The 19,490-nt window shown below is 42.0% G+C and overlaps 2 protein-coding genes across 12 annotated transcripts; one reads left to right on the top strand and one right to left on the bottom strand.

The window, feature by feature from the left end:
- Positions 1-365: 365 nt before the first annotated feature.
- C6H10orf88 (chromosome 6 C10orf88 homolog) lies at positions 366-5,368 on the top strand. Of its 2 annotated transcripts, none has more exons than XM_072931346.1 (6): positions 366-618; positions 722-910; positions 1,851-1,923; positions 2,484-2,690; positions 3,362-3,831; positions 4,826-5,368. In XM_072931346.1, the coding sequence occupies exons 1-6, from the start codon at positions 458-460 to the stop codon at positions 5,052-5,054; spliced, it is 1,329 nt and encodes a 442-aa protein (XP_072787447.1). In that variant the 5' UTR covers positions 366-457; the 3' UTR covers positions 5,055-5,368. The 2 variants fall into 2 exon arrangements, with proteins under 2 accessions (XP_072787447.1, XP_030132432.4); XM_030276572.4 differs by having other exon boundaries at positions 367-618; positions 719-910.
- Positions 5,369-8,163: 2,795 nt separating this feature from the next.
- On the bottom strand, positions 8,164-18,990 carry LOC121470151 (uncharacterized). Of its 10 annotated transcripts, XM_072931336.1 has the most exons (23): positions 18,891-18,990; positions 18,090-18,182; positions 17,119-17,148; positions 16,213-16,293; positions 15,795-15,872; positions 15,165-15,230; positions 14,749-14,844; positions 14,244-14,285; positions 13,243-13,284; positions 13,108-13,143; positions 12,979-13,014; positions 12,691-12,732; positions 12,556-12,591; positions 12,427-12,462; positions 12,281-12,322; positions 12,144-12,179; positions 12,015-12,050; positions 11,870-11,911; positions 11,324-11,356; positions 11,148-11,180; positions 10,986-11,045; positions 9,516-9,621; positions 8,164-8,774 (listed from the first exon to the last, which is right to left on the bottom strand). In XM_072931336.1, exons 1-23 carry the CDS (start codon positions 18,952-18,954, stop codon positions 8,381-8,383), a joined length of 1,560 nt encoding a protein of 519 aa, XP_072787437.1. In that variant the 5' UTR covers positions 18,955-18,990; the 3' UTR covers positions 8,164-8,380. The 10 variants fall into 10 exon arrangements, with proteins under 10 accessions (XP_072787437.1, XP_072787438.1, XP_072787439.1 ...); XM_072931337.1 differs by lacking the exon at positions 12,556-12,591; XM_072931338.1 differs by lacking the exons at positions 12,427-12,462; positions 12,556-12,591.
- Between the last annotated feature and the right edge of the window lie 500 nt (positions 18,991-19,490).

The following is a 19,490-nucleotide window of genomic DNA, read 5'->3' as shown; positions in this document are numbered from 1 at the left end:
CGGGCTGAAGGGAGGCCATTCCCCAGCTGACAGTGCCATTCCCCGGGCTGAGGGTGCCATTCCCCCAGGCTGAGGGTGCCATTCCCCGGCTGAGAGTGGCGTTCCCCCAGCCGAGGAGCCATTCCCCAGCTGAGAATGCCGCTCCCCGGGCTGAGGTGCCATTCCCCTGTCTGAGAGGCCATTCCCCGACTGAGGGGTGCCATTTCCCGGCTGAGACTGGCGTTCCCTCAGCCGAGGAGCCATTCCCCGGGCCCAGAATGCCATTCCCAGGCTGAAGGTGCCGTTCCCAGCCTGAAAACGCCGTTCCCCATTCCCCGTTCCCCCCCCGGCGCTCCCTCAGGCGGCCCCGCCGCCGCCCGGCGCGCACGCGCGGAGCTCCGGCGCTGCGCAGGCGCTGCCGGCCGCGGTGGGTCGGTGGGTGCCGCTGCCCCGGGCGGGCGCTGCCCGCGGCTCCGCCATGTCCAGCGGCTGCGCGGCGGCGGAGGCGGCGGAGGAGGAGGAGGAGGCAGGCCGGGAGCCGCGCTGTGTATCAGCGCTGTGCTCCTGGCCCTGCGCGCCGCCGGGCGGCCTGGCCCGGGCGCTGTGCCTGCGGCGGGGTGCGGGGGATGGCGAGCCCGGGTGAGTGCGGCGGGCGGCGAGAGGGAGCGCCGGGCCGGGCCGGGCCGGGCCGGGAGGGAGCGGGGCTGGCGGGACAACGCGTGTGGCTTCCCCCCCGCAGCAGCGAGGCCGTGCTGGCGGAGCGGAGGGAGCGCGGCGAGGAGCCCTGCGAGCTGCGGCTGCAGTGCCGGCCCGGCGCCGAGATGGTGTCCGTGGGGATCGTGAGCCAGGCCCGGAACATGGAGGTGTACGTGGGCGAGGAGTACTGCGGCACCGGCCGGGGACAGAGCCGCGGCGCCCGGCCGGCCCCGGGGTGAGTGCCGGGCACGGGCTGGGCTGCGGCAGCCTCGTACGCTGTATGTGCCTGTGAGGCGCTCCTGCTGCTCGGGACATGATGTCTGTAACGAGGCTGAGAGAACCGAGGTTGTTCAGCCTGGAGAAGACCCTAGAGTCATTTCCACTGCCTAAAAGGCTGCGAGAGAGCTGGAGAGGGACTTTGGACAAGGGCTTGGAGAGATAGGATGGGTGGAATGGCTTCACAATGACAGAGGGCAGGGTTAGGTGAGATATTAGGAAGAAATTCCTCCCAGCAGGATGCCCAGAGCAGCTGTGGCTGCCCCTGGATCCCTGGCAATGCCCAAGGACAGGGCTTGGACCACCCTGCGATAGTAGAAGCCATCCCCGCCTATGTCAGGGGTGGCACTGGCATTGAAGGTTCCATCCAACCCAGCCCATTCTTGGGTTTTATGAAAGTCTCTTTGATAAGTAGTCATCTCACACTTCAAAGAACTAAGAGAGAAGATTTAGAAAAGAAGGTTTTGTTTTCCCCTTCAATACTTCCATGCTTTGCCGGGGGAAATAAAGCAATGCTTCTGTTTTGTTTTTGAGCCATTACATGGCACATCTGCTGCTTAATTAGCTAACTAGAAACCAGTCGACTCGGAGCCTCAGGGAAGATGGGTGAATAATGTACTGAACCTCAAACACTTCTCAGTGCAAGCACACATACAAGTAATTTTTACATAAGTGATTAGATTCATTACAAGTTGCATATAAGCATTAAAGCTGCTATTAGAAAGTAAAAAACTGCTAAAAATGAGAAACTAAAAGTGCTGTTGGAAACCATAAATCTGCATTAGAAATGTGTTCCAGTCAGTCTTGTTTTGTATCTAAATATTTACCAATATAGTGTAGTTCTACAAAAAAGGTACTTTGTAAATTGATGTCGCTGCTTGTTTATTCTATTTTTCTAGTGAAACTGAACAGGTTACTTTGTACCACAAGTACTTTAAGTTTGAATGCCCTGCAACCTCCTGTAGAATTAAGGTAAGGAGTTGAACAGAATTGTTTTATTTTTTTTTCTATCTTTTTAATCACTTAATCAACTAAATTGCATTGCTCTTAGTAAAATGATTGGTTTTATACACTTCATCTCTTCACATAATCACTTAAAAATCTGTTGACTGGTGCTTTGTCTTGATGGCAGAGTGCCCCTTTTAAATTGGTATCTCAGTTTTCTTTTCATTAAGGCTTTATATTATACATATAGTTTAATCTTAGAGAAAAAAAACATAAACCAGATAAATTTCAGATCTGTGATTAGAACTGTCAACTCTAGGGTTAAATAAACTTGTGAAAATCATGTGGTCACTACTCTTAAATGCTTAGAAAAACTTTATGTATCTTTGGAGTCCTCAGGCACCTCTATTCCAGTCAGAATTTTATGGGGAATAATGGCAAGGAGAAATTGGCTTAATTTAACTGGAAAATAGTTCATCATAGTTTTTGCAAAGACTCAAAGAACAATGCATCGTCCCCTAAATACAAAGAAAACATGAAATGGTTTTTTTCTCTAACCAAAATATTTTTTTTCCTTCTTGCAATAGCTGCTCTCCTTTGGTGAGAAACACAGAGTACTCATCAGTAAAATAATTCTAGATGTGAAAGCAGTGTCTGCAAAACTAGCAACTGATTTTCCTTCACTAGGCTCAAGCATAGATCTAGACAGAGTGCAAACTATAATGGAATCCATGGGATCTAAGTTGTCTCCAGGTGCTCAGCAGCTCATGGACATGGTCCGGTGTCAGCAGAAAGTAAGTCACCTTTCCACAAACACCATCTGGCACTTCACCAGTTAGGAATGCTCTAAAAAGATTCTGGGGACTTATAATTCACACTTACTGGCATTTTCATCTTGATTTATCTGTTGCCACTTAGATGAGTGCAGTGAGTAAAAATTGTGTTTTCCAGGATGATAGTGATGATTATTATTATGCATTGTTGTAATTTTAAGCTTCACTGCCAGCCTGCTCTGCTTTTGCCTGTTTCCATTGTCACTGCTGGTCAAGGATGGGTGGACATTTTCCCTGGAATGTTTGGGGTGTAGACAGATGGGCTGGTTTGTCTCTTTAATTGTCATTATAGCCATGCCACCTTCAAGTAAAAGTAAAGTGCTCTCACAGAACATTTGCTTTATATCCTAATCCTGCAAAGTGGGCTGTATCAACAGAATCCTGTATCCATCTGATGTTAATAATTCAGTTTTGGAGATACAGCATGGTAAAAGTGAAGTCAGTAAAGCTCTTTCTTACTTAGACGCTGACAGGATAATTCACACTTCATATTTACAAGGAATGTAGTTCAAAACTACTTTGAAAATATTTACTAGTAGAATGCTGGGTTATAAAGTATCTATTGTTATTGCTGTATAATTTCCAGTATAGTTGAAATCTCAAATACTCAAATGGGTTTTTCTCCCCATCAGAACAGTTTCCCTCTTGGAGACAAACTCAGTTGGATCATGGGGAGAAATTCTGATTTTGGAAGTGACCGTGCAATAGATGGATTGCACAGTGCAGCTCTGCAGTCATCACTGAGTCCATCAGCCAGTGAACCTTTGCCTGTTAAAAATCATTTAACAAGTGAAGCAGTGTTTAAAGATTTAAAAATAACTCGTGATCTGAACTCAGAGGTACCTGAAAGAGAGAATACTTTGGATTCTGAAAGACTTCCTGCCCAGCAAAATGCAGTTGACTTCAGGAATGATTTGAAAGTCATGGGATCTCTGCAAGTGCAGCAGCAAGCAGGTGAAACTCCAAACGTGGCCAACCCACAGGTGCTTCTTCCTTTTCTGCAAAACCTGTGCACTCAGGTGAATCACCTTCGGCTCAAGGATGGAGAGAGGCACCTTGGCAAGAGTGCAGTGGCTAAAGCAGAAGGTGTTCAGAGTGCTGGGTGAGTTAAGCTTGGTGAATCTCTCAAAGTAATACTGACTATTTACTGACAAGTTTAGACAAAATGTAATAAGCATTTTCTTCTCATTAGCAGCAATAGTGAATCTTAGAATACATGGTTTTGAAGTCTGTGTGGTGATGAACATTACAAATTTTCAATTTCACAATTTTTTTGAATGTAGGAATTTTTTAAAAGAAATCACATAATTTGTTGTTACTAAACTGTTTTTTATTCTACCTCTATTTAATTTAATTTAAAAAGGATCTTTCTTCATCCTTTTTATCATCATACACATTTAGCTTGTCTTTCTCATCTAGTATATTTTCATTTTGATTACTTTTACCCCTAAATTCTCACGTCTTCCCTTTTTCACACAATGTGACACAATCTTTCTACTCTAGAAAGATTAATCTGTGTCATCCCATTGATGGTAATTTGTATCATGCCACTGATTTTCCTGTTCCTCCTCACTTGTTGGTATTTACAGTGCAGGTGTCACAGCTACCCAGTTTGGTACCTCAGGAACAATAGTGGAACTTGTTAGATGTAGGAATCAGGATTTAATGGAGACTGAATATCTCAGCTCCAGGATTTCTAAAGAATGTAGGTGCAAACCCAGGGAGTTGCATAGTTTGGATAACTCTTGAAGCACTTCTGCTGACAAGGACAGTCTGCCATGCTGACAGAATATAAACTCTATGTGTATTGTTGACTTGTGTTGATTTTGTTTTATGAAATTGAGCTCTCTAATGCACAGTTGAGCCTTTGAAAGAAGATGATTATATACAATAGCACTGTTTATGAAAAAAAAATTGAGATTTAAGTGTGGCAGGCAGGGTATTTTGCTTGTGCTGGAAACCTAATGCCTTCCAAAGTTCATTACCTAATAAATGAAATTTTACATTTAAAAGATGTTCAGGTGCCCAGATCTCTATATTTCCCCTTGTCATTAAGAAATAGATTATACTTATTCTTATCTTTGCTCTTCTTACAGGGTGGAACAACAGCCTATTTGCTCCTATTTGGAAAAGATCATTTCAAAAAACTTGGATCTGATGGAGAAAAAACTAATGGACTATATTGACTGCCAAATCCAGGCTCTTCAGACACACATAGACAATAAAATGTTTCTCTTGATGGACTTGGTTCAGAACTCAAAACCAAACAAGATTTCCGAAGCACACTATGATTCTAACGAGGGGTTTTCTAATGGAGAGAGGTAGAGGGTTTCAATGTGAATACCTTGAGTAATTACACTTCACAAAGCTTAGTATTTATGCAGTTAAAACTATGAAGAACCTCAGTGTTGTTAACTTGCATTTTGTTACTGTAATTCTATCCACTGTCATACACACTTGTTAGTTTTATGAAAGATCTTAAGAATATGTGTTTTTTCCTAGATGTAACAGTTTTGTATGCCCTTTGTGGCTTATTTATTTAAAGAACATTGCTAGAAGCTGTATGAACAGTCCCCCAATTCCAGTTTGAACAGTGGAGTACTCTAAATAAACTGAGTTACTGCTTATCTTTTTACCTACATGTAGTCAGCTCACTTTTTTGGGTTGTGTTAATTTTTGATATGAAATGTTTTATCGGTAGAACAGAGTGCAGTTTGTTCTTTTGCTTTGTTGGCACTCCTGTTGAAGACATTTATTGTTCCATCTCTACAAGGAAGGTTGGATTGTCATTGCCTAATTTGGGCAGTTTATGGAGCTGTCTTTAGAGAGCTGGGCAAGTGTGAACCCAGCCTGTGTTCTTTGGAAGCCTTGTTGGCTGTACAGGCACCTAAATTAGGAATCCAGGCTCCTTAAGAGATACCTAAACCAAGACTCTTGATACTTTCCCTCCTAAACTAGCTGAGTGCAGGAACAAGTGAAATGAATGTGAACTCAGCAGACTTTATCCAGGTTTCATTATCCTGAGAAATGCAAATACTTCATTCATGGTTCCTCTCAAGTGGCTGTTGTACCTGGCTGGGTGTGCTGGGGTAGCTCCAGAAGACCAGAGGAGTTTTCCTTACTGCATCACACTTCCTTTAACCCATTGGGATGGGTTTGCTGTCATTTGGGGAGGTAGGAATGTGACTCCAAATCTCTCTTCTGTGGAAGGCTGAGTTTCAAACTTCGTTCTGTTTGTTGCCCTTGGATTCTGGGGTGCACCATTTAAATTGGAGGGTGTAGGGACTTCATGGTCACCCCCTCAGCTGGGTGCACAAACATTTTTGGCAAAAGCTATCGATGGAGAAGCAAATGTTGACTCAAAAGCAGCATAAGCATGCACAAACCAGCATCTTTATTTACTCTGCCTGGTATTTTCTGCTCCAGGAAAAGTGATGTCTTTCGAAGACTGTCAGATCCTGATAGCAGTAAACCCACAGAAGTAGATTTGGAAGAGAGGATAATCTGCTCTAAAAGAACATCTTGCAGTTGTCCCTGGTCTTAACTCCTGCCAGGTGCAGTTTAAAAGTGATTCAAAAAGAGATTTTTAGATTTTTTTTTAAAGACAAAAGGATCTTAATTATCTTGTACTTCATACATGTATAGGTATAAAATCTGTCCTGAGGTAGACACACTTTTTCAACTCAGTGACTTGAGATAGAGTATTAAATTGAGACAGTTTTGGGTTTGGATTTTTTATTTGATAACAAAAGAAGTTGAAATGGATTTCTGAGTGTAGTTGAGTTCCAGTGCTGTAATTTAATGATTTTTTATCTTTTCCCTCTCTGAGTGACAAATATGAATAGCAGTTGACACTAAATAGAAATCTCCAGAAGTAGTTTAAATGACCTCTGGACATTTTGATAGCTGTATCCTCACTGGTGTTTGTGATGTTTTAGCATCACAGATACCTCAATGAGAATGTCTGAAATTAAAACCACAAATGCCAGAGTGTAGAAGTTGTATTGTTGCAGGTTTGGTGTTTTTTAAGCTTCTACTTCAGTGAGGGATTCTGTGTAGAGAGAAAAATAAAGTGCTTAAAGTTTAGAATACTGTATGATTTAACTGGGAATTAAATATTTTTTCAGATATTTTCTTTTTACATGATCCACAGAGAGTCCAAATCCTGAACATGTAGTACTGAAGAGTTGTAAAAGTTGGTAATAAAACAATCCTACAGAACATAATGATGTTCAGTTTTTGGTATTGCTGCAGCCAATTTCTGCCAAGCAGTGCTGTCACCATGAGTGAGATTTGAGACATTTGCTGAAGCAAAGTTGGGCAAAAAAAAGCAACTTGTGGTTTCCTATCTGCTCCTCAGTAAAACTCATTCTGTTTTATAATATTTGCACTTGAATATTTGCCCTTGAGTTACAGATATGTTCACTTCCACACGTATGGATGCAAAGTCTTTCACTATTGAAATAAATGGGAACATATATAAAATGTTGCTAGAGTTCAGAAAGGTTAATATTTTTAAAAAAAAGAGAAAATATTCTAATTACTATTAAGAGCAAGATTAATTCTAAATATTTTCTAGCTCTGGTACCTGAAAGCAAGTGGCCCAATGTGCTTTTCTCAGGTGGAGCTTTGGGCTCCAGAAAAGTGAAAACAGCAAGCACAGTGGGAGTAGCAATACAAGCTTTTAAAAATAGCTTTTCCATGTTTTGTAGTTTCTCTTTGCTCTCAGTACCTGACTACTGCAGATCAGACTGCAAATGGCACCAAAGCTTATTTGTCTTACAAACATCTCTGCAGCTCTAATTTAAAGGCAAGGTGCTTTTGGTTTCTGCTCTCAAGACTGTCCTTTTTATTCCTGTTCTGTGCATGAAGTGGGAGGATTTAACCTGGCCCAGAGTAAGTCAGCTGTGTTTATTATCTGGAGTACCAATGCATTTGTAATGATACTGTACTTCTAATCTCAGACCTATGCCTTCTTTAAAACAACCCTCTCTGATTTTTAACTCACTTTAAGGTCTTTGAATGCAACTGTCTCTTCATCCTGAAATGTACTTACACTGCCTTTGAGTGTGGAGGCATTAAATACATGTTTAAAGAAGCTGCACAGGATTTGAATTCCCTTTGGCTTCTGGAAATGCTAAATTTGCATTTACTCTCTGTAGCCTTTTATTTCTCAAACCCACACACATACTTGCAAGGAATTTCCAAATGTTAACATCCTTTTTGTGCCTGGATGTGAATCTGCAGTGAATGTGTGAGCTGGCATGTGGATCCCTGCCAATCAGTCCAATACCCTTTAAATCATTACCTGTGAGAAGCAGAGCACAGGGTTATGAGTGTGGTGGAATTTTGTATGAACTGAGCACAATTAGAACTGAAGGAACATTGAGAGGGAGACGAGGTCTTGATGAGAAAAAACAGGCAGTTGATCCAATTATTTTTTGTCACTGAGAGTATTTACTGAAGTTTAGTCTTTTACAGATCTGCTGTATAGATCCAAAAGATCTGAAATTAAGCAGCCCCAATTCATTTAAGATTAAATACCTTTAGATTTACACCCACTAGTATATTTTTAGAAATAAGCAGCAGATTTTGGAACACAATGAACAGGTCTAGAGGTGCTCAACATAATGTCACGGTCAGAAACATCATTAATTGGGGACAAAGACAACAACAACTCCGTCACTTGTGCTTCTGGCTCTTCTCCTGAAGCCTGGGAAGGGTTGGGGAACAGGGAGCCTGTGCACTGGGAAGGGTCTGAAAGAAGGGAGCTTGTTTCGTGGGAAGGGTCGGGGAAAGGGAAGAGGGAACTTGTTCCCTGGGAAGAGTCGGGGAAAGGGAAGAGGGAACTTGTTCCCTGGGAAGGGTCGGGGAAAGGGAAGAGGGAATAAGTTCCCTGGGAAGGGTCGGGGAGGAGGGAGTATGTTGCACCCTAATACTTTGCACCGTAGGCACATTCCGTGGTTTACAGAAGCTTTGTAATGGAGCTGGAAAAGCCTCTGGCCTGATGAAGGGTTATTCCCACAGGTTGGGTCACTTACACACCTGAAAAAGGAAAAAAAAACAACCCCACTTACAAATTATCGTGTAATGACTGTGACGTGCTCACTAAGCCCGTTTGTTTCCTCGGTTGCAAGAAACTTTCTTCCAAAAATGTCCAGCTGTGATGTTAATCACAACTCACAGCACTGAACTCCTGAACAGGGATGCCACTGCATGGAATTTGGATGTCTGTTGGTGCAATTTGCATCATAACACATACAAATGTCACACATGTAAAGCACCTTGTGAAATTTTGTCAATGCATATTAAAATATCTGCTGTACAGTAATGAGGTAGTGGAATTTTACTGCACACTCTGCTATGGGTCATGCTTAATTAAAGCAAAGGACAGCCCTGGAAAGAAGGATTTTGATTTTTGGAAGCTTAGAGCTGTCCATGAAGGATTCCCCGGGGCAGCCAAGACAACATCAGCGTCCCAGCCCCTCTGACATGTCTTTGAAACCCTGCCAGCATCATCTGGTGCCATAAATCAGTGATTCCAGCAAAAATGGCTCCAGGGACATCTGGATCAACAAACATGCACCAAGAATATCTGTCTGTTTCCAAGAAATAGTGGTGCTTTGCAAAATTTTAATGTGATTAGTAATTGGAAGTATGGGTATGACTGAGTAGTCAAATCAAGTTGTACCTGAGCATTTGAAGGGTGTAAAAAAATGGTGTAAAATAATGTTTGGGGTATCCCAGCTTGGCTGGAGCATCTCACATGCATGAATAAATATTTACCCTTCCAATGTTATTCTTGGCATCCCAGGTCTCCTTGGCTGGCACAGGCTATTTAGGTATTTCAGCAACATCATCCTCATGTACTCAGGCAGGGGAATGAGCTGTGCTGCAGGGGAAGGAATTGAATGTTGATAAACCAGAGGAAAACACAGAGCAGATTGCAGCAGGTATTTTACTGCATTTATGTATTTTAAATACTGGCCTGCTTTGCAAATTTAAATGTGGGCCTGGAATAGCAGCTGAGTGGGGAGGAAATTAATTTCTCTCTCTTTGATGATGTTCCATGAAAAGCTGATTTCTCCCTCCTACAACTAACCCCGAGGTAACTCCCTGAGGTAACTCCCTGGTGTTGTTCTCTCCTGGAAGAGGGGGAGTTTGCCAGGATCATGAGATGTCTCTGCTGTGAGCCCTCCAGAGCACAGGGCACTGGTGGGCAGCAGCTGGCAGGCCATGGGAGGATATTTCAGATGGTTTTTAACTATAGATGATGCAGCCCTAGGACAGCTCATCCCCTTGGCACTCACCACTGAGGATGGTTCTGCTGCCAGCTGTGTCTAAGCAGCCTGGGATCCCTGGCTGAGCTGTGCATTCCCAACCTCTCTGCCTGCATCCAGCCTCTCCCTGCACTCAGATCCCCTCTGCCAGTGAACTGCCAGCCCTTCCCAGATCCCATCCCTTACCCAGAGCATCCTGCCCTTAGGAAGAGAAGTCATTAAAAAGAAGAAATAATCAAATACCTTACCTGAGTCTGTAGTTGCTGTATTTATCTTTGGACTGACTTAATGAAAGTACTACAAATGACATATTACTGGCATTAATGGAAACAAGACTTAATTCTGTTTATCCCTCTGTGTGGGGCAATAACCCCATGTTTAAATGTTTGCTTTGCACCTGAAGTTCAGTTTCTTGTGTGTTTTACCAAAGCAGACAAGTGCCTTTTATCAAAGTGTAGCTGACATGGCCAGGCTCTAAAAGAAACCCTTGGTCTGCTCTGTGAGCAACTGAGGCAGAATGTTATCAACTAGTGAGCAGAATTTGCAATTCAATTTTTTCAAAAGATAAAGCACACTGTGGAAAACTAAGGTTCAAAGCAAACACCACTGAATATGTCAAAAGGGTTCCCACTGACTCGACTTCCAGTGGGGATTCAGCTTTGAAAGTGCAGGGGGGCTGGCTTTGTGGGAGTGAGGTGTTTTAGAGGAAATCTGAATTTATATTGTGTAGTGTGTCTGCCTCAGTGAATTCCAGTTCCTTAGAACTTGTAGCAGAGCAGGTATTCCTCTCGTATCTGTGCCAACAATTCAGGTCCCTCGATTTGTGTGGAAGCCAAAAAAACTATCCCCAAGGTTCAATATTAATTTTGTGAGATGATGCATGCAGTGGAGACAGGGAGCCTTGCCAGCACATCACCAGATCCCAGCTTTGGTAGGGAATTAAGGGTATAAACCAGGGTAAATCTGCATCACTTACTAGTGGCAGTGGTTGTTGTTTCAGGAGTTGAAGGGACTGATGCAGCAGATGGACTTGGCACTGTGAGAAGAGATGAAATTAAATATTGTCTATGTTCTAATGACCCACATGAAACACAGTACACTGTTCCCCACAGCTGAAGAAATGACCAGAAATAAATACCTGGGATTTCAGCTGTTGTAGGCACGGTCGTGACTTTCAAAGAGAAAACAAAAGCACACTTAAATCTCTGTTCCATTATCGTGTGGCCAAAGCCAGGGCTGTCATGGGGGAGTGGAGCAGGATTTTACTCAAGCTGATGCTTGAAATTCTAACCAACATACTGAAGTCATACACACCTTCTGCTTCAGGGGTTGTGTCTTCTGCAGGGGCTGATCAGAGGGAACAAAACTTCAGGTTAAAAACTGTTTTCCCTGTGCTGGGCAGGGGGGAGATACCCAAACCTCAGGAGACTCGCAGGTCTCACTTGGGGGCTGGACAATGTTCCTGAGTGGGAGCAGCCTCAGTGGGGGAAAACACATCCCTGTGCTGCCTCTGAGCCTGACACAGCTCTGGGAGCCTGGGGCTGTTTGCCAAACTCCACTTTGGGCTGCTGGGATCACGGTTGTGACATGCAGTGCCTGCCCAGTGCTGTGAGGACTGCGGGTAATACACCCCAGAGTGTGCAGGGATTGGGATGCAGCTCTGGGAAGGCAGGAAGGCTGATTTTCTGGGAATGGGCTGACCAAGAGCAAATCTGGGTTTCTATTGATGTAGGGTGTCCATCCCTTCCCAGTGCTTTCAGGGCCAGTGTTTTTCTGTTTCCCCTTTTGCTCCTTTATTGTGTGTATATTTTTTCCTCAAGACTGATAGTATGGCTGCAACAGTAATGCAAGTTTACTTACAAGTGGTTACATCTGCAGGTTCAGCAGTAGGAGAGACTGTTGCTGTGAAAAAAAAGTTGAAATTAAATTTTATATGCATTTGAAATATTTTTTCCTTTCCTCAAGACTGATAGCACATATACCCCGATAATGCAATTTTACTTACAAGCTGTTGCATCTTCAGGTTCAGCAGTGGCTGTTGCTGTGAGAAAGAAAAGGTGAATTTAAATATTAAGTGCATATTCTTGCTCTGAAACTTGTAGCATGTAACCCAGAGTAAAACTGTATTACTTACTAGTGGTAATGTCTGCTGGTGCAGGACTAGGAGAGACTGTGAAAAGATAAGGTAAAATTAAATTTCATGTGAATTTTAATTTTTTTTTTCCCTAAAGACTGATAGCATGTACACCACAGTAATGCAATTTTCCTTACCAGTGGTTACATCTTCAGGTTCAGCAGTAGGAGAGACTGTTGCTGTGAAAAAAAAAGTTGAAATTAAATTTTATATGCATTTGAAATATTTTTTCCTTTCCTCAAGACTGATAACATATACACCCCGGTAATGCTATTTTACTTACAAGCTGTTACATCTGCAGGTTCAGCAGTGACTGTTGCTGTGAGAAAGAAAAGGTGAATTTAAATATTAAGTGCATATTCTTGCTCTGAAACTTGTAGCATGTAACCCAGAGTAAAATTGTATTACTTACTAGTGGTAATGTCTGCTGGTGCAGGACTAGGAGAGACTGTGAAAAGATAAGGTAAAATTAAATTTCATGTGAATTTTAATTCTTTAACCCTAAATACTGATAGCATATACACCACAGTAATGCAATTTTACTTACCAGTGGTTACATCTGCAGGTTCAGCAGTAGGAGAGACTGTTGCTGTGAGAAAGAAAAGTTGAAATTAAATTTTATGTGCATTTTAAATATTTTTTCCCCTAAAGACTGATAGCATATACACCACAGTAATGCAATTTTACTTACAAGTGGCTACATCTGCAGGTCCAGCAGTAGGAGAGACGGTTGCTGTGAGAAAGAAAAGTTGAAATTAAATTTTATGTGCATTTTAAATATTTTTTCCCCTAAAGACTGATAACATATACACCCTGGTAATGCAATTTTACTTACAAGCTGTTACATCTGCGGGTTCAGCAGCGTCTGTTGCTGTGAGAAAGAAAAGGTGAAATTAAATATTAAGTGCATATTGTTGCTCTGAAACTTGTAGCATGTAACCCAGAGTAAAACTGTATTACTTACTAGTGGTAATGTCCGCTGGTGCAGGACTAGGAGAGACTGTGAAAAGATAAGGTAAAATTAAATTTCATGTGAATTTTAATTATTTTCCCCTAAAGACTGATAGCATATACACCACAGTAATGCAATTTTCCTTACCAGTGGTTACATCTGCAGGTTCAGCAGTAGGAGAGACTGTTGCTGTGAGAAAGAAAAGGTAAAATTAAATTTTATGTGCATTTTAAATATTTTTCCCCTAAAGACTGATAACCTATACACCCCGGTAATGCAATTTTACTTACAAGCTGTTACATCTGCAGGTACAGCAGAGACTGTTGCTGTGAGAGAGAAAAGGTGAAATTAAATTTTACGTGCATGTTAAATGCATATTTTTTTTCCTCAAGACTGATAGCATGTGTGCAACAGTAATGCAATTTTACTTACAAGTGGTTACATCTGCAGGTTCAGCAGTAGGAGAGACTGTTGCTGTGAAAAAGAAAAGTTGAAATTAAATTTTATGTGCATTTGAAATATTTTCCCCCTAAAGACTGATAACATATACACCCCGGTAATGCAATTTTACTTACAAGCTATTACATCTACAGGTACAGCAGCGACTGTTGCTGTGAGAAAGTAAAGGTGAAATTAAATTTTATGTGCATGTTAAATGCATATTTTTTTCCTCAAGACTGGTAACATGTACACCACAGTAATGCAATTTTACTTACAAGTGGCTACATCTGCAGGTCCAGCAGTAGGAGAGACGGTTGCTGTGAGAAAGAAAAGACTAAATTAAATTTTATGTGCATGTTAAATGTTTATTTTTTTCCTCAAGACTGATAACATGCACACCCCGGTAATGCTATTTTACTTACAAGCTGTTACATCTGCGGGTTCAGCAGAGACTGTTGCTGTGAGAGAGAAAACGTGAAATTAAATTTTATGTGCATGTTAAATTGATATTTTTTTTCCTCAAGGCTGATAGCATGTGTGCAACAGTAATGCAAGTTTACTTACAAGTGGTTACATCTGCGGGTCCAGCAGTAGGAGAGACTGTTGCTGTGAAAAAGAAAAGTTGAAATTAAATTTTATATGCATTTGAAATATTTTCCCCCTAAAGACTGATAACATATACACCCCGGTAATGCTATTTTACTTACAAGCTGTTACATCTGCAGGTTCAGCAGTAGGAGAGGGTATTGCTGTGAGAGACAAAAGACTAAATTAAATTTTGTGTGTATTTTAAATGTATATTTTTTTCCCACCAAGACCCATAGCATATAAGCCAGAGTAATGCTGTATTACTTAATATAGAACAAACAGGTGAAATTAAATATTGTCTGCATTTTAACTATATAGTTTTCCTCTGAGACCTACAGCATTTCCTGTTTATAGGAAATCAGGGCTTAGATATAACAGTGACAGAGCCTAATTTGTCTGGGATACTTTGTAATTTAAGGGATAATGCTTGGGTTTGTTTTTTCCCATCCTTTAAATCCTGCTGGTTCAGCCTCTCTCCCCAGCCTTGCTTCTTCACTGAGTCAATGAGCCAGCAGTTGACTGATCTTGAGGTTTGTTAATTGACTTCAATCCTATCAATGTGATCAATTTGGAACAAACTCAAGCCCTGTTATTGGATTTTATGGCCTTGTGTCTGTACCTTACCTTCAGCCAGCGTGGAGAGGATTTCTGAGGCTGGGGTTGTCGCCTCTGATACGAGTGCAGCAGGTAACTTTTGTGGTTCTGAAGTGTTTTCAGAGGCTGTGAGAAAAGGGAGACATGTGGAAACAGGAGGGAAAGAGCACTCACATAAGGCTCTTGAATAATTTTTTCAATCAACTCTTGATGCTTTTCAATGCCTTCAGATTCCATGGTGTGGGTTCAAACCGTGCCCCATCCTCACAGCAGCCTCTGCCCACCTGGCTGGTGGCAGCAGCTCCGTGCCAGGGTAGCCAAATTCATAGACAAACATCAGCTGCACTGAGAGATGCTGATTTTGCAGCATATTTTGGCTTCTCCACTGAAGTCCTGCCCCAACCACGTTTTTCTGACACGCTGCACGTTGTGCAAGTGCCCTTTACCTGTCTGTGGTGTGTCTGGGGCTTCTGGTGTCCTGCTTTCCTCAGCGGGGTTGGTGGAAAAGAAGGCTGAAAGGGTGAGAAATTAAATGGCTGAAAGCAGAAATTAAAAGCTTAAGAGTGATCTCAAGAGCTTGTGACTTGATTTAGATATCAGGTTTAATTAAAACCTGATCTAGTAATATCCCTGATCTTTAGGGTCCCTTCCAACTCAAACCATTCCATGATTATCAATCTGCTGAATAACTGGAGAGGCTCATCCCCCAGCTAGGGGAAGTGAGTGCAAATGTCAGTCTGTGGTCCTTAATGTTTCCAGAGCTTTTATGAATTTTGGACACAGAGAATTACAATGATCTGGACAGTTTTTCTTTGCAAATTTGTGTGTTCTTTACAGGTACAACTCAGAGGATTTAATCAGTAAGTGAACATATCCCTGCCTGTCCTGACAGGTGGATATTTTTCAAGTGAAGATGTTGTCATGGGATTGTTCCTTCACAAAAGAGGAACTAAGGACAACTATATTGTCTGCTATGAGTATTTACAGATTTCCACGGTCTCATCTTAATTTGTCTGAAAACCCCAAATTAACAGAGTGTCTTCTTCAAAAAACACATGTGAAATGGCTGTTCTTACCTTTGTCAACTGTGGTTGGGATTTCAGGAGCTAATGTGGTCATTTCCTCTGTGACAGGAGAGGGTGCAGAAGACACATCTGTGGCCAGTCGAGGAAATACAAAACAGGGAGAGATTGGCAGCAGTTAGGAGTGAACATGTGAATGAAAGTCTCGATGAAGGTAAATAAATTTGGGCTTTATGAGACAATGAGTCATTGCACAGCCTTTTTATTTTTGATTACAAAAAATTGCTTTTACCCCATTTAATATTTATTAACAAAGGCAGTCAGTCTTTGTGTTGTTCCTGACTGCATTGCTTCACTCCTAGAGGTGCAATAATCCTTTGGAAAGGTGCAAAGGAGCCGTTTTGAGGGAGAATAAAACATGAGATTTTTCTCGTGCTTTGGGAGTGACTTCCAGCCCCCAAATGTGCCTCACCTTCCCTGTGGGATGCCACGGTCTCTGGAGCAGGAGGAGTCTCAGTCTGTGCTGGGGTTGAGCTGGGAGCAGGGGAGAATTCTGCAGAGACATTGCAAGGATCTGGGACATCGTTCCCACTTTGGGTTCCATGGGAAAGAAAGTTAAATCCCTGGACTTTAAGCTTTGGTCATGTGGCTCAGAACAGCATCTTCCAGTTCACTTCATTGTAAGTGAATTTGGGAGATTTGTGTTCCTCCTGCTTGCTTTAAACAAACCCCACCTGTTGCTCAAAATTTCCACACCTGACATTTGCAGCTTGTTTTTTAACCTTGCATTTGCCAGCAGGAGCCAGGGGTTCTGTGGTAGTTGTCACAGTTGCTACTGTGTTAAAACCTTAAGAAGAAATGGTTTTGGGAACCAGCTTTTCATTTCTGTGTTATATATAATAACATATACTCATGATTCTATGTAGTAGAAAACCACATTTTAGCACCTGCTCTTCTGTGTGTATTATGAAGAGCATAATTAACACCTAGAAATCCCAAGAGACATTAGTAGAGTCTGTACTTTAAGGTTTCCAGTGTATTATGATTATTTCAGCAGAAAAAAAGAATCAGAAACTTTGACCTGGAGTGTAAAGACTTGCCTCATGTTTTCAGTAATTATTAGTAGCTAAGTGGCAAATACAGTTTGTACTAGCAATGCAAAGAAATAATGAAAATATAAAGAAATAATATTGCAGTGGGTGAATAAATAGTAATTTGGAGCAATAATTTGTAATTCAGAGCGTGTGCCTTGGTAGAAAAGTGTCTGCCAAGGAGCTGTAACCACATGATTTTTTGAGTTAAAAATTAGGCTCTGAGCACTGAGGAGACTCTTTACAGAGCTAATTTTGGGACTTCTGTTCCAAAATCTCAGCCTTACCTGTTGGTGCAACTGTGGTTTGTGATGTATCTGTGAAAAGGAAAAAAAGCAAACGTTTACTTTATTGGGCAGTTATTTATATTACATATTTATAAGGAGAATTTTTTTGTTGTTGTTGTTTCCACTCACACATGCCTGGCTCACAACTGGATGGCCTCTATTTTCTCCTTACTCTTTGCCTTTTTTATCTTGGGGGTTGGCTGTAAGATGTTGACTAAAGTGCTCCTGAACTACCTGCTTTTCACTGTTTTCATACCCAGAGCTTGCTGTCCAATCCTTTTGCTCCTGAATCACTCAGACTTAAACAGAAGAAGCACCCCACCTTCACTTTTCAACCCTGGCCTAATTTCCAAGCTCTGCCCTGGTGTTTCTTGCATTTATGGTGAACAGCATAGGCCAAGGAAGTTTTTCCTTACTATTATATTTTTTATTTTCACTATTATTTATATCTTTACCTGAGCAGATGACACCAACATCCTCATTGAGCCCACGGTTGTGCTTGCCCCAGCCAGCAGTCCCAAAAGTGGGATTCAGCTCCTCTACACTGCACATCACCCAACTGGATAACTTTTCCACTGAGGCCAAAGTAAAACAGCCCCAGGACAGAGACAGTTTGGCCACAGTGAAATTGTCTGCACACAACTTTGGCACTGTTCATACTAAAATAATCATCACAGACCGTGCCCCATTTTCCATCACGATAAACTTCCACCCTCCCGGAGCACCAGTCCCCTCCAGATGCCAATCTCAGCTGTGGTTGTGGTGGAACTAAAGCAAAAGTTGACAGGTAAATCCCAATTTGTTTATTTGTAGCTAAACTCCTGGTGTGTAAATTGGAATCCCCGTGGCTCTGCTGCCTGATCTCCCTTGGGAAGGGATGGCTGTGCTGCTGAAGCACGGCTCACCCAGCGCTGGCTCAGGGAACTCTGCACGTCTGCCAGGTACTTTCACACTCACAGCACATCTCTTACCTTTGTTTTCAAATCTTGATTTAAACCAGTCGGTAATTTTTTTCCATAGTGAGTTTAGGTCGCTCTCTGGCTGGTCCCACCAGGCTCCATTTGCTGTGGCAGAGAAAGAAATGTATTAGCCCTGAAGTAATACATCAAACTCTTGTTTTGGGAAGAATTCAATACAGCCAGCCCTTAATCTCTCTGTGAAATCACCTCCTTTTCTAAGGGACTGGCAAGACTTTTTTCATGGTGACAAATAAAGCTCAAATTAAACCATTCAAACTAGCATGATTATAAGTTTGAAGGAACTTGTCATGCAGAGCATATTTCCACCTGGGTCTGGCAGACTGCTTTGTGTTTCTTTCCCCCTCTTTCTCTGCATTTTAAAATGCACAGTATAGAATAATTTTAATTAAAACCAGACTATTGGATGAAGAACATTTAGAAAACAACTTCCACAAGCTATTTCCCTCACGGAAAAGAAACAAAGGAATATTCTTAAGCCTTCTTCAGTCTGTAACCATCATCGGTTATATTTTGAAATATAGTATCTTAATATAATATTACATATATTATAAATATTGTATTATGTATTTTGAAATACACACATTTTGAAATAAAACCTATGGATTTGGACTGAATCTTTCACGTAGAAGACAAACTGTCAATTCTACGGTACAAAACTCATCAGCAATATTCAAGGAGAATCCTTGCCACAACTTCCCTGCAAGCCAACCTGTATTGGTAAATAATTCTGTAACATTTCAGAAATAATTCAGTAACGGTTCTATAAAATCAAGAATATTTCCAAGGCAGTACCTGGTTCGGTCAGGAGAGTGGTGCTCAGCAGAAGCAGCCAGGTGAGACGCACGTGAAGGTCCATGGTTGTTGGGGGTGGTCTGTTCTAGCCCAGCACAGCTGCAGAATTTATACCCAGTGGGTTCTGGTCTGCATCCAAGGCAGGTGCTGTGCAACCTGAGCCCTCTCCCTGAGCTTCCAGATCGATGCCAAGGAAGTGATTTAGTGAGGATTTTCCTTTCACAAGGAACATCCAGACATCCGGATGAGGAGATCCAGCTCAGGGAGTTGTTCCAGGCTGGCCACTGGGACCTTCCCAAACACTCCCCAGGCACCTTTGTGGCCCTGTGTTGATGGTGTGGCTGTTCCAGGAAGCAGTGATTTACTTTTGGAGATTAGGCTGTTTGGTAAGGATTCTCATGACACCCATTAAGACATTTTCCAATTTACAACCATATCAACCAGATTAATCACTGTGAGGATTGTGCCAAAAGATTGGCATCCTAAAAGTGTCAGGCAAGCCTCAAACAAATTCTCTTTGTTTGCCAAAATTACTCATGTAAGAAGCAGTTTTTCTTATTTTCCTGACTTCTCTTTAACCGGGGAGAAGATGTCTCAGAT

This window comes from Taeniopygia guttata, chromosome 6 (genome assembly GCF_048771995.1).
Source record: "Taeniopygia guttata chromosome 6, bTaeGut7.mat, whole genome shotgun sequence".
NCBI classification, from domain to species: Eukaryota; Metazoa; Chordata; class Aves; order Passeriformes; family Estrildidae; genus Taeniopygia; species Taeniopygia guttata.
The sequence above is the reverse complement of the archived record's forward strand: the minus strand, read 5'-3'. Positions and strand labels throughout refer to the sequence as shown.

Bases quoted from the DNA above. Each gene is read 5' to 3' on its own strand.
- C6H10orf88 (XM_030276572.4), top strand. From the start codon at position 458: ATGTCCAGCGGCTGCGCGGCGGCGGAGGCGGCGGAGGAGGAGGAGGAG. The intron at 2,691-3,361 runs GTAAGTCACCTT...TCTCCCCATCAG, and splicing joins TGGTCCGGTGTCAGCAGAAA to AACAGTTTCCCTCTTGGAGA. The intron at 3,832-4,825 runs GTGAGTTAAGCT...CTCTTCTTACAG, and splicing joins GAAGGTGTTCAGAGTGCTGG to GGTGGAACAACAGCCTATTT.
- LOC121470151 (XM_072931336.1), bottom strand. From the start codon at position 18,954: ATGGACCTTCACGTGCGTCTCACCTGGCTGCTTCTGCTGAGCACCACT. The intron at 15,231-15,794 runs GTAAGAACAGCC...TCACCCTTTCAG, and splicing joins CCCAACCACAGTTGACAAAG to CCTTCTTTTCCACCAACCCC. The intron at 12,051-12,143 runs GTAAGTAATACA...TCTTTCTCACAG, and splicing joins ACCAGCAGACATTACCACTA to CAACAGCCACTGCTGAACCT.